The 12,195-nt window shown below is 56.5% G+C and overlaps 3 protein-coding genes across 4 annotated transcripts; all 3 read left to right on the forward strand.

The window, feature by feature from the left end:
- Positions 1–20: 20 nt before the first annotated feature.
- LOC113206478 (sensory neuron membrane protein 1-like) lies at positions 21–4,756 on the forward strand. 2 transcript variants are annotated; one of them, XM_052276066.1, is made up of 11 exons: positions 21–523; positions 892–1,008; positions 1,119–1,279; positions 1,363–1,510; positions 1,591–1,851; positions 1,937–2,311; positions 2,390–2,489; positions 2,594–2,712; positions 2,786–2,911; positions 3,163–3,467; positions 3,971–4,756. In XM_052276066.1, exons 2-11 carry the CDS (start codon positions 895–897, stop codon positions 4,065–4,067), a joined length of 1,806 nt encoding a protein of 601 aa, XP_052132026.1. In that variant the 5' UTR covers positions 21–523; positions 892–894; the 3' UTR covers positions 4,068–4,756. The 2 variants fall into 2 exon arrangements, with proteins under 2 accessions (XP_052132026.1, XP_052132027.1); XM_052276067.1 differs by lacking the exon at positions 21–523 and adding an exon at positions 559–722.
- Positions 4,757–4,946: 190 nt separating this feature from the next.
- Positions 4,947–6,875, forward strand: LOC113206469 (LDL receptor repeat-containing protein egg-1-like). Its single transcript, XM_026422566.2, has 4 exons — positions 4,947–5,321; positions 5,752–5,993; positions 6,144–6,497; positions 6,603–6,875. The coding sequence occupies exons 1-4, from the start codon at positions 4,962–4,964 to the stop codon at positions 6,742–6,744; spliced, it is 1,098 nt and encodes a 365-aa protein (XP_026278351.2). The 5' UTR covers positions 4,947–4,961; the 3' UTR covers positions 6,745–6,875.
- A 1,099-nt stretch (positions 6,876–7,974) lies between these two features.
- On the forward strand, positions 7,975–12,135 carry LOC113206492 (cytochrome P450 4V2-like). The gene is made up of 7 exons (XM_052276068.1): positions 7,975–8,573; positions 8,988–9,312; positions 9,606–9,834; positions 9,920–10,137; positions 10,210–10,524; positions 10,622–10,765; positions 11,490–12,135. Exons 2-7 carry the CDS (start codon positions 9,031–9,033, stop codon positions 11,856–11,858), a joined length of 1,557 nt encoding a protein of 518 aa, XP_052132028.1. The 5' UTR covers positions 7,975–8,573; positions 8,988–9,030; the 3' UTR covers positions 11,859–12,135.
- Positions 12,136–12,195: the final 60 nt, after the last annotated feature.

Below are 12,195 nucleotides of genomic sequence, written 5' to 3' on the forward strand. Positions count from 1 at the left end.
CCCCCCCCCTAATGCCACCACGCGCCTCGCGCCCCCGCCCTTGCGGTGACCAGTGGTGATCAGCGATGACGTGTAGGTAGGGGCGGCGGCAGGGCCAGCAGGTCGCGCCACCGATGATAGCCGCGTTGCGGTAAATGTCGTGCGGATGGACGCCGCTGCCTCATTGATTTTGCCGTGATCCCAGGGGCACGCGACACTCAGGCAAACAAGCCTCCCCCCCACCCCCATTTTGCCTGTACCCCACTTCACTTCACCCGCGAACTGCCTGCCGTATATACCCTCCGCCACCGAGCGGTACGGCCGGGGTGGCGAGCGACGTGCACAGTGTTTTCGACGTTGCCGCGGCCGCGCGCGCCTTTCGTTTGTCCACGCGTAGGGGGGTGTGGTCGTAGAGGAGGGGTTTGACGTCCGCGCGCGGTGCGTCGTCCCGGACCGCACCGCCGTCGTCGTCGCCGTCCGACACCGCCTGGGGTGCGCCAATGCGGCTGTATCTCGCCGCGCTGATACAGGACCGTACACGCCGGTGAGTGTGTGTGTCGCGATAAGACTCGGTCCCGTCAAGTCCCGTCCGGGGCCTCGGCGAGTGGTGTGGCGTCTGAGTAGGAACGTCCATCCGTGTTATCGCTTATATTACACTTGTAGGATACGAAAAGTGTGCCAAGCAAAAGAAAAGCACCTGGTGTACTTTTCGTCGCGCACTTGAGCGTGTAATCTCACCCCAGGTAGCAAACTCGGTGAAACTTCATTGAATTTGCATGACGTGTACCATCTACAACAACGCGCGTTTTCGGCGCCTGCAGGCGGATTTCGGTGGATTTTATCTGCATCTAAGATATGGGACACAAAATGCAGCTTTAATGCTTGCTCTCTTTCTATTTGCGTTGCCTGCAGGGCATGCAAGAGACGCACTCCTCGTGGACGGTGGCGGCCGGGCTGCTTCTGCTCACGATCGGGCTGCTGGCGCACTTCTACGGCGTGCCCGAGGTGGAAAGGGAGTTGGTCTCGGAGGTGAGAGCTGGCGGGGCCGGGCGGGGGAGGGTGGGGTACACCTGCACTCATTTAACGAGCACCCCGAGTCTTCTCGGGTCTCACGCGCACCCCACCTGCTGCCCCCGCAGAAGGTGGCCCTGAAGAAGGACTCGGAGGCGCTCGGCCGTTTCCGCCAAACGCCGCAGCCGCTGCACCTCATGGTGTATCTGTTCCACGTCGAGAACCCCGAGGAGGTGAGCACCCAGGGGGCGCGGCCCGTGCTCACCGAGAAGGGGCCGTACATCTACGAGTGAGTACAGAGCGCTGGCGCGATGGGGTTGAGGGCGTGGGGCAGGGCGCGCAGGACTGAGTTTTCACCCTGACTTGACGAAGCTTGTACCGGGAGCGGGTGGACGTCAAACTCCACAACGAGGACGACACGCTCTCGTACTTCAGCAAGAGCACCTACCACTTCAACAAGGACAAGTCCGGCTGCCGGACACCCAACGATATCGTCACTATCATTCACGTTCCCATCCTGGTGAGTAACGAGTGACTCACACATTACTCGGTAAAGAAAGCGGTAGTTGTTGCTAAGCTCGATGTTCTGGTCATCCCCAGGGGACGGCTCTCAAGCTGCAGCAGGTGTCCTCCATAGGGCTCGGCATCTTTAACGACGCGGTGTCGCTGCTCTTCCAGAAGACCAAATCCATCTTTCTGACGACCTCGGTGGGGGAGCTGCTCTTCGACGGCGTGTTCGTCAACTGCTCGTACCCCGCCAACTCTTTCCCGGCCGGCGCCGTGTGCGAGGGGCTGCGGGCGCGGGCGCCGGCCTCGTACCGCCGGGAGGGCTCGGACTTCTACTTCTCCATGTTCGGCCACGTGAGCTCTGGCGGGTGTGCGACTCTCCCCACCGCTGCCGCACCGAGGCCCCCGACTTGATTCTCTGCTCTCTCCGTCGATGCAGCTGAACGGCACCTCCAACGAGCGGATGCGCGTGAGTCGCGGGGAGGTGGACCCCCGCTCGGTCGGCAAGATCACGGCGGTGAGGGGCAACGCCACGCTCAGCAACTGGCGCCCGGGGTCGCCGTGCAACCTGGTCAACGGCACCGACGGCACGGTGTTCGGCCCCTTCCTGCACGACGTGACCGTGCTGCCGATCTACACGGCCGCGTCGTGCCGCTCGCTCTACCTGCTCTACCAGAACGACACGCAGCTGGGCGGCGTCCAGCTGCGGCGCTACGTCATCGACGCCAACATGCTGGCCAGCGGGCGGGACTATCCGCCCAACAGATGCTTCTGCGTCATCCCCCCGCAGGAGCAGACCGACGGGGATGATGAGGTGGGGATATAGCCAGCCACCTCAGAGTAATCCGTGAGGTACTCGAGTGCGGGTGACGTAACCGACATTTGTTATCAGGATTCGAGGCGACGACGCAGATCGCCGAAGATGTCGGACGAAGAAAAGGAGCTGCAGTCCTGCCTGCCGAACGGGGCCATGGACCTTGCCCCGTGCTCCGGTTAGCAGCCCCCCCCCCCCTCTACACTTTCCCTTTACTCTTCTTTATTTTCATCGCACGTGAACCTGAAGTGATGAACTCATTCCTTTTTCTGAATTTTACAGGTTCTCCCGTTGTACTGACATTCCCGCACTTTTATCTGGGAGACCCAGTGTTTCTGGATTATGCGCGGGGCTTGTCTCCGAATGAGGAGGACCACCAGACCATTGTCGATATCGATCCGGTGAGCATCTGGCTGCTGCTTCTGTTTCACGAGCGTTGAGATGCGTCGTGAACTACCTTGTATGTTATCTTAGTTGACAGGCATCCCGTTGAGAGCCAAGAAACGAGTTCAGCTGAACATGTTTTTGAAGAAAATCGAGGACTTTACCTACCTGACTTCTGTCAGCGAGGGGCTCTTCCCTATCCTGTGGATGGAGGAGGTGAGCTCCCCGGACTAGCCCGGCCAGAATCCCAGTGAGAAATAGAAATCAACGCGATATCAAAGTTCCATCGAAACGATATCAGTTATCAGAAAAGTGCTGATTCCACGTCCAGACCGATTCACCACAAAAATCATCAATTTTCCGATATCAGTTCTCGGTCCGATATATCGTTTTGGTATCACCGTTTCTCACTGGGTGGGACGAGTTAGTAGGGCCTTCGCCGGCATGGTCATGGTCGCGGCTTGCAGGGCATCACGCTGCAGGGCGAGAGCCTGTCCAAGGTCGCCAAGTCACACATGATGCTGGCGGTGCTGGGCGTGCTGCCGTGGCTGGTGACGGCGCTCGGCGCGCTGCTCACCGTGGCCGGCCTGGCCTTCCTGACGGGGGCGGCGCAGGGCCTCGGCCGCGCCTGCAGGCCTCGGCCACCCCGCGTGCAGCAGCAGCAGCAGCAGCCGCAGCAGCCGCAGCATCCGCAGCAGCAACCGCGGCAGTGGACGCCAAAGGGCGGGCCCAGGGCCACGCCCCTCCTCGGACCTAACCCGGGCCAGTACAGGTGGGCTGCTGTCTGCTCGCGGACACACCCAACTAACAAAGGTTCGTCACTGAGACACTCGTCACTGTGACGTGATTGATTATAGTAAAGGTCGATGTCATGGTGAATTCAAAGTGTCGTAAATGACATAACTTTGACCTCAATATTACCCATTTTTAAAAAATAAAAAAATAAACACTTAACCGTGACTAGAGTGAAAATGGCGCCACAATCACATAATTTTGTTGGATCCGTGACGAATCGCTGTTACTTGGGCATGCACACGGACACATGCACACACTTGCAGGTTCTGCACCCGAAAACTGTGTCGTTTGATATATATTACATTTTTCGTTCACTCGGCTTTCTTGCGTGCAAAGCGTGTGTTTGGAAGTAGAGAATCCTTCCAACACAAGTGCAGTGCACCAGACAAAATCAACTCCACGAAAAATGTACTAAAACCGAGAACACAATTTTCGGGGTGTTCTTTCACCTAACGGCGTTTGTTTTATTTCTCTCGTCAGGATGTCGGTGGGGTTCGATCCGGATGACATGGCGTTCGCACAAAAGGCGCACTTGGCCTCGAACAACAGCATAATGCGCGGTGGCATCAGGCAGTGACGTACGACCACACGACCCTGCCCTTCAATAGACTATTCCACTGCACTCGCTAATCGCGATACTCTCGTAAAACAAATGCACCGGAAGTATACTAAAACCGGCTCCAGAGGATTTATGACACCAAAAAACTGTACAAACTTGGCAAAGAAATTCCATGGGAAAGTAATTTTTGTCACTTTTGAATAGATTCTAGGGCTCTAGACAGGCTAAATTCCGTTTTGAAACAGCCAACTTCCGGTGCATTAGTTTTTCGAGAGGTACCAGGCGCGGTTTTAAGCCCAGCTGACGGATGAGACGATGCACTGCGAGCAGGTGCCAATTTTTAAGGGTTTTGTAGCTCAAATTGCCTACCTTCTGCTCAGGCGGCTGATTTAAGGGGCGATTTGGGTGGGCCGAGAGGGTAGAGGAGGATACCCATGCCGCACTTGTTCATAAATGCACATAGTGGCCGAGTGTGTTGCATGAGCGGTGAGCGCGTGCTGGCCATACCATCCGATGTACAGTCGCTCGACCCTAAGGACACCGACTGTGCACAGACCGTAGACGGCCCGAAATTGTTTTTCCGAATCAGAATTGTTTTGTTTTCCGTTTGTTTGTTTGTTTGTTTGTTTGTTTGTTTGTTTGTTTGTTTGTTTGTTTGTTTGTTTGTTTGTTTGTTTTCTTATTTTAATAAAACTTTGACAAGAAAATTTGTTGCAAAGAGAATTTCAATGGCCAGGCGGTCCCTAACAGTATTCCCTCATATGGCGCGCTCCAGCGAGGAAAAGTCACGCGCACTCGCGTCAGCACCTCGGACCCTGGCGATATCTCTGACCCGGGCGGTATCTCCTCCCCTTTTCTCTCGCCGCCCGGCCTTCCACGCCTACGCCTGATTCAGCGTCCCTGCTCCTTGCCATGGACCATATTCCTCTTGTGCTGGGCTGGGTCCGCTCTCACGACGACATGCTGTCGGCGGCCGCGCTGGTCTCGTTCGTCGCTTGCTCGCTGCTGCCGCACACGGCCCAGGCCTCGGCCCAGGCCGTCCGGGATGCGCTGCTGGTGCCGGGCGCCTGTCCGGAGGGGTGGCTGTCGTGCCCAGGCGACAAGCGCTGCCTCGCCGCCAGGTACCTGTGCGACGGCAACGCGGACTGCATCCAGGCCGAGGACGAGAGGCTTGCCCAGTGCCGCGTCGCCTGCCAGACGGGGTCCTTCTACTGCGAGACGGCGTCCGGCGGCAGGTGCTTGAAGAATTGGCGTCGGTGCGACAAGTGGAAGGTGAGTGCACCGTCGGGGGTTTGTTCTGTTTTCTGTCCGCACTGGGAAGAACAAGCATCGGACGTAGGCGTGCGGACGGGTTGCATGCTCGCACGAGGCCATTAGAGATCGTCGAGAAAGGGCGTCCGTCTTTCTCAGGTCCATTCAGCAAATTACCAGAGCTCAGCGCCTGCGAGACTCATGGTAGGCCACTCCGCAGTACACGCATGCACTACGGCAAGATGTTGACTACCTACAAGGCGCGATGAGGGCTCGCACTGAGGCAAGACTTGACAGGATCGTAACGGCGAACGACAAGGCGTTCTTTCTGGATGATCTCTGAGGCCCCTTGGCGAGGGTAGGCGAGCCCGCCACCATATGGGGAGATGATATCATCTTTTGATATCGGCGCAGATTGATGAAAGAGATGTTGTGTGTCACCCTGGCGCAGGACTGCAAAGACGGTAGCGACGAGCTTTCCTGCCCAACTCCGGCCAAGGATTCGTCGATGACCTGCACCACCCGTATAGGGTTCGGCCAGTCCGTCGGGAGGGAGAGAGTCAGCGTCAGCAGGCAAGCCAAATGCGACGGCTTCTTCGACTGCCCAAACAGTTCCGACGAGATGAACTGCAAATCGTGTCCTTATACCAACACCACGTTCTTCTGCGATGGGTTTTGCCACCCTATGGCCAGGTTTGTACGGCAGCCGACGTTTTATCCCTTTGTTCACGGAGAAGTAATCTCGGAATTCATCCCCATCTCATTTTCTCTCGATCTCTTCGCAATCGTCTCTCGGGTTTATCGTTCCGTCACGTTGGCCCTTGGTCAACTTTCGTTGTGCAGGTGGTGTGATAAATTAAAGGACTGTCGAGACGGTTCTGATGAGGCCGAATGCCTTTTCACTACCACCACGTCAACGACAACGACAACGACAACAGAATCCCCCTCAACCACGACGGACGTACCTCCGACAACGGAGATTGAACCTGCGACATCTTCTGACGCTGCGGAGAAGTCCGTGACCTCCGGCTTGAGCGGCAGTCTCAACGTCAGCATGCCCGAGACCTCCAATACGGCCGGGCACGGGTCCTACCCCCCGGGCGTCGGCAACGTCGCGCTGTACACCGGCATCGCGTTGGTCGCGTTGCTGGTCCTTGTCGGAGTGGCCACAGGGGCGTGCGTCTGGCGCAAGAAACAGTGAGTGCTGCCCTAGCTCTTAACGTTATGCAGAACCCAACCAACCCCGGTATACTCTGCTGTCATGTCGAGTGTCTCACAAAAAGTTCACTGCGGTATTTGCAGGTACCGCGTTGCTGAGAGGGAGGCTGGCGTCGTATCTTTGTCCAACACGCTGTACGTCGAAGACATCACCAACGATAGCTTCGACAGAAACGCCTTCCAGGCGTCCGGGCCTCTGCTGGTGCTCTCGCAACCGACCTGTTGACTGTTGAACAGCAGCAGGTTTTATGTTGTGTTTTTATGTTGTGTTTTATTTGTATGTATTGAAGCCAGCTTTTTTTTATAAAAAAACAACAACAACATAAAAACATAGGAAATATCTGTCCGCAACTGGAATTCCAGCTGGTCTCTATCAGCATTGACTTCACCCAAGGCCCATTTTGGCTAACGCGCACAGATAAGGCAAGGCAACCGCTGCAACTGCTCCACTCATGTAGACAATTTCTGTTTTTCTAGTGTCCGTGTGAACGTTTTACGGAGCTCAAGTTGCGAATAATTGAATGATTGAGTGATCAACCACATGGGGGGGGGGGTATGTTATGGGACCGAATGGGTCCAGTCCTGTCGAAGTATTGGGACACTTGACCTCTAGACCCACCCCCGCACAAGTGTTTACTACTCTTCACTTGAAAGCTCCTAATCGGCGTTTCAGATGGTTCCGCTAATCCATATTGATAACTATTCCGTGAAGCGCCCTGGGGAAGGGGATTAGAAGACTATCTGTCCGCGACTTATTTTTTACCAGTGATTCTCTTTTGGTACATCGGTTGTGGTATTTGAAGTAGTAACCCTGGAAAAGTTAACTTTTTAAGACGCGAATCCAACCAACGCACGAAGGGACTATGGGGATAATAATCGTGCGTCATCACTCTAACCTAGGGCATCGTCTAAAATATTGAATTTTGAGGTGGATGCTTGAATTTGTCATTTTTTTACAGAATTTGGTTATTAGCGAGACCAAACGTCGGTCAAAAGGGAATGTCAAAATGTTTGGTTTGAAAGTGCGAGGTAACTCAAGGGGGACAAAAGCAAGGACAAGTGTATTCTAAAAATGCATCACGATTTTTCCTCCCTTTTTTTTTGAAGTGACGGGGGATGGATTTGGCCAGTCAACACACTAAACCATTACTCTTAGCTCTGCTCTGGATTCTGCGCCTGTCAAGGCAGCTTCAGATCACCATCTTCGCGTTGGACTCTGGCGTTTGGTCGATTTTTTAATCGGTCATAGTGCTCTGTAAACGCTCAACGCTCGCGCTCGACCAGGTTCGACATTGATCGCCTGCCTGGCACCTTAACCCAAGCACTTCATTTCGGGGCGCCTCCCCCCTCCCCTCCTCCCCGTGCGTATCCCGAGCGACGCGCGCGCACACTCGCTGTGCTGTGCAGTGGGCCTTTGACTCTCCGTCTCAACATGTTGCACTGGCGTACTCTTGTATTGAAAGTGGGTGTGGAAACATCGTGAAAAAAAAGTCTATTCGGCACTACGTAAGAGGTGCCAACCGACCTCGCGACCTCGGTGGCGAGGGCTCTCGGTGCAAGGCGCGGCCCGGCGCGGAGACCGCAGTGCCTCAGTGTCCTCCGCCCTCGACACGTCCGTCGTCGGCGCCGTGAAATAGACCGATTTCCGGTTGGTCGCCCGTTTCTTCTTCTCTTTTCTTCTGTTCGCCTAACCTTAAACGGCGTGCGGCCGTCATCGGTGATGCGACTAAAGGGGCTGAGCGCGGCCCGGCCTATCGCGAGATAGAGCGATAGGCGATAAGGCCCGTGTGGGTGTGGGAGTGGACGAGGTGCGCCGCCGCGGAGTCCCGCCCAGCCCGGCCCGCGGTGTCCGAGGATGCGCCGGTGAGCTCGGCCAGGCTCGCCCCAGGACAGAGATCGTGGACGCACGGGCTGGCGCACGCCGCTCAGGCTCACCCGCAGCCACCCGCGGCCGCTACCAGCGACGAGCAGCTCACCCGAACCTGCTGCTGAGCCGAGGTTTCGGGCCCTGGCTCTGGCTACCTCGTTTCGGGTTCGGCTCATCGCGCGCTGAAGGTGAGTGTCGTATGTGCCAAGTAAAGCCAAGATGAATGTGGAAACCAAAGCCCAAGCAAGCAAGCCCATCTGGTGACTTTTGGGTGGAGGGAAAGACTGGGAAAGGGGTCGGTTTGGTATTAGCGATGAGTATCTACCTCCAAAAGTCAGCGCATCGGCCCTGGGCCTGGGCTGTGACTTGGACTTCCGCGTTCGTCTTGGCTTTAGCTTGATATCAAAGAGGGGAGATGGGCGGGGCGAGGCGAGTTGGGCTGTGTGGCTCGTTCGAGCTAGCGGCTACAGACGGATAGGACGATGACGAGGTCCTAGCCGGCGGGGCTGAGCTCGAGCGGGTCCGAGCCGAACGGTCGGGATAAGCTCCCGCGAAACTTGTCACTCGGTCAGGAAAGCGTGCCTTGACGATCTCTGGCCCAGGCGACTGCTGCTGGCTTACTCGGCGCTGCCGCCACTCGTGAGGATGCTGGAGCTGGTGGTGTGGTGCGGCGTGGCCGCCGTGCTGGCGCGCGCCGCCCTGTGGCTCCTGGCCGCGGTGCGCGAGGTGCTCCACCAGCTGTGGGTGACGCGCGATATCCCCGGGCCGCCGTCCTACCCGCTCGTGGGCAGCTTCCTCGCCGTGGCCGGCCCCCAGGAGGAGCTGTACGAGAAGCTGGTGGCCCTGCGCGCCGACCTCGGGCCCACCGTCAAGCTGTGGCTAGGCCCCGTGCTCGTCGTGATCGTGTCGCGGCCCACTGACCTGGAGGTAGGTGCAGTGTAGGTTGTTCACCTTTAGGGAAAGTGGAAAAAAAAACTAAAATGTCTCCGGATATTTTGGAGCATGTGTTAAAATATTGCTGGAAAAAAACTGTTTGTGTACTGTTTACTATCCAATTCCGTAAACTTTATAAACAGCATCTCATCAGATGTTATCTTATCTAAACTTTGCGAATTTTTTATTCGTACATTCTCTCGGAATCAACACGCTAAAAGTAACTCTACGAGAGAATAATTTCTTGAGGATAATGTTGTTGTGGGCTGGTGATGGTGCTTTTGCAGCTGGTGTTCACGGACCCGCGCCTCCAGACCAAGCCCTGGCTCATGTACGCCAGCTCCATGGAGCCGTGCCTGGGCGCCGGGCTCATCACCATGAACGGCGCCGACTACCGGCGCCACCGGCGGATCATCTCGCCGTCCTTCGCGCAGGACGTGCTGCACGGCTTCGCGCCCAGCTTCAACGCCAACGCGCACCGCCTGGTGGAGCAACTGGGCGAGCTCGCCGACTCAGGTACCTCCTCGCGCAGCGTCCCTTGCCTCGGCGCCTGCATGCCTCCGCGATGGCACTGCTCACAATTCTCGCACTGAACCGACAGGCGAGGTGTTCGACGCGGCCCCGCTGTCCCGCATGTGCACGTCGTACACGGTGTGCGAGACCGTGCTGTCCGCGGACTCGTCGCGGCTCGAGAGCGACCGGCGCGCCGTGGTGCAGGCCGTCTACCGCGGCGTCACCCTCATGTTCCACAGGGGTATCCGGCCCTGGTACCGCTGGGACACGCTGTTCAAGCTCTCCAAGCACTACGACGACTACCAGGTGCGTAGGCCGACGGGCCGGGTGGGGGCGTCCGATGCGGTTGTCCATAAAGGTCTCCCCCTCCCTGCGCAGGAAATGGTGCGCGTCGGCGACTCGTTTGTGTCCAAAGTGCTGGACCTGAAGATGGAGGCCCAGGCCAAGGAGACGCTAGGACAAGCCGAGGAGGCCGGGGAGCCGGACGCGCAGGGCTCCGGGAAGCAGGGGAAGCGGAAGGCCTTCCTGGACCACCTCTTGTCCTCTGAGGAGGGCAAGACCCTCACTAAGGACGAGCTCTCCGGGGAGCTCAAGCACCTGGTGGCCGCTGCCAACTCCACCACTTCGGACACGCTGTCGTTCTTCCTCTACTGCATCGCCATACGGCAGGACGTGCAGGCCAAGATCCTGGAGGTGAGCGCGAGCGCGCTAAACGCCGTGCCACTATGCGTGGGCCTGGCGCCGATGTCAGGCGTGCTGAGACGCTACACGAGCCCGGATCTGCTTGCAGGAGCTGGACGCTGTCTTCGAAGGCGATCGTGAGCGCGAAGTCGAAGTCGCCGATCTGCCAAAGCTTAAGTACCTCGAGCGCGCCTTCAAAGAGACGCTGCGGTACTTCGCCCCCGCGCCCATCTACGCCAGGCAGCCCGACAGTGTGAGTGACGCACGCCCGAGTGGCGTATAGCTTTGTTCAGTCAGGCCGCTACTTGCTACCATAGTCATTTTTAGTCATGCCCAGTCAGTTTCCGGTCACACCCATTCATTTTTCCTGCCAGTTTTCCAGGCATCCCCAGACTGAAAACATTTAGTTGTGCTGTTGTGCATGAACCTGCAGAATTTTAAAAACGAACACTCATTTTTGTACAGCTGTATGCGCAACTTTTTAATGTTTTAGTTATATTTTTAAATTTGTACATACTTCTACACAAAGAATGCATGCATATATTTAGAATTTTGCACATCTGTACACACGCGAAATGATTTACGGATTCGCGTTTCGTCACAATCCAGTGCACAGCTGGTCACATCCACCAGTCACATCTAATCTTCTGACTCCTACATATGTACGCATGAGTGTACACTGATTTCAGTAGTGACGTACAGCGCGCCGCGCAGCAGAGCCTGGGCTCTGCAGATAACGCACCCTATATCGATAAAAGCGCCCCTTCGTGCAGCATGTGTGACGTCGGGGGGTTTGTTTAGGGCTGTGCGATATCACGATATATCGGGGGCTCAATATTATTTCAATATCGAAATATCGATGTTGCTCGGTACTACGATATATCGGGTCGACCATTTCAGACATGTCGTTTTCTCGATATGGTTCGATATTATCGACAACACCTAGGAGGTTTGTTCTAATTCCGGTTCCCGCGCAGGACGTGAAGCTGCCGTCGGGCGCCACCCTGCCCAAGGGCTGCGTGGTGCTGGTGTCGCCGCACTTCACGCACAAAGACCCAGACATCTGGCCCGACCCGGACGTGTTCGAGCCGGACCGCTTCCTGCCGCACAACTCGGTCGGCCGGCATCCGCACGCCTTCATCCCGTTCAGCGCGGGCACGCGCAGCTGCATCGGCCAGCGCTTCGTCATGATGTTCCTCAAGACGGCCGCCGCCACGGTGCTGCGCCGCTTCCACGTGACCACGCCCGAGGACGGCCCGCGCCGCGTCCGCGACATCAAGCCTATCTTTAGCCTCACGCTGCACGTCAAGGGCGGCGCGAGGATCCGCGTCCAGAGGCGGACTTGAGACGTCTAAGGGGCCATCCATTAAGTACGTCCGAGCTCGATGGGGAGGGGGGGGTCTCTCAAAAAGGGATGTCGATGGACGTGGGGGGGGGGGGCAACGGCTGTCCGGACGTCCGCTTTTTACATAGGATACGGGGAAAATAGGAATACTCTGAGCCGGGTTTCGACACTACCCCACATCTGCAGGGATTAAAATCATTCGTTTTGATGGTTTTTTTGTTGTTTTTTTCTTTAACCACAGTGACTTGTTTTTTAAATAAATTGTTTGACCCTCTAAACTTGATAAATTAATTCGAAAACATCTAAACGCCTTAAAATACCAAAACGCACAAATTTTA

The sequence above is a fragment of the Frankliniella occidentalis genome, unplaced genomic scaffold (genome assembly GCF_000697945.3).
Source record: "Frankliniella occidentalis isolate FOCC.00 unplaced genomic scaffold, Focc_3.1 Scaffold1538, whole genome shotgun sequence".
Taxonomy (NCBI): domain Eukaryota; kingdom Metazoa; phylum Arthropoda; class Insecta; order Thysanoptera; family Thripidae; genus Frankliniella; species Frankliniella occidentalis.

Bases quoted from the DNA above. Each gene is read 5' to 3' on its own strand.
- LOC113206478 (XM_052276066.1), top strand. From the start codon at position 895: ATGCAAGAGACGCACTCCTCGTGGACGGTGGCGGCCGGGCTGCTTCTG. The intron at 1,511-1,590 runs GTGAGTAACGAG...GGTCATCCCCAG, and splicing joins TCATTCACGTTCCCATCCTG to GGGACGGCTCTCAAGCTGCA. The intron at 2,490-2,593 runs GTTAGCAGCCCC...TGAATTTTACAG, and splicing joins GGACCTTGCCCCGTGCTCCG to GTTCTCCCGTTGTACTGACA.
- LOC113206469 (XM_026422566.2), top strand. From the start codon at position 4,962: ATGGACCATATTCCTCTTGTGCTGGGCTGGGTCCGCTCTCACGACGAC. The intron at 5,322-5,751 runs GTGAGTGCACCG...ACCCTGGCGCAG, and splicing joins GTCGGTGCGACAAGTGGAAG to GACTGCAAAGACGGTAGCGA. The intron at 5,994-6,143 runs GTTTGTACGGCA...TTCGTTGTGCAG, and splicing joins TTTTGCCACCCTATGGCCAG to GTGGTGTGATAAATTAAAGG.
- LOC113206492 (XM_052276068.1), top strand. From the start codon at position 9,031: ATGCTGGAGCTGGTGGTGTGGTGCGGCGTGGCCGCCGTGCTGGCGCGC. The intron at 9,835-9,919 runs GTACCTCCTCGC...CTGAACCGACAG, and splicing joins GGGCGAGCTCGCCGACTCAG to GCGAGGTGTTCGACGCGGCC. The intron at 10,766-11,489 runs GTGAGTGACGCA...GTTCCCGCGCAG, and splicing joins ACGCCAGGCAGCCCGACAGT to GACGTGAAGCTGCCGTCGGG.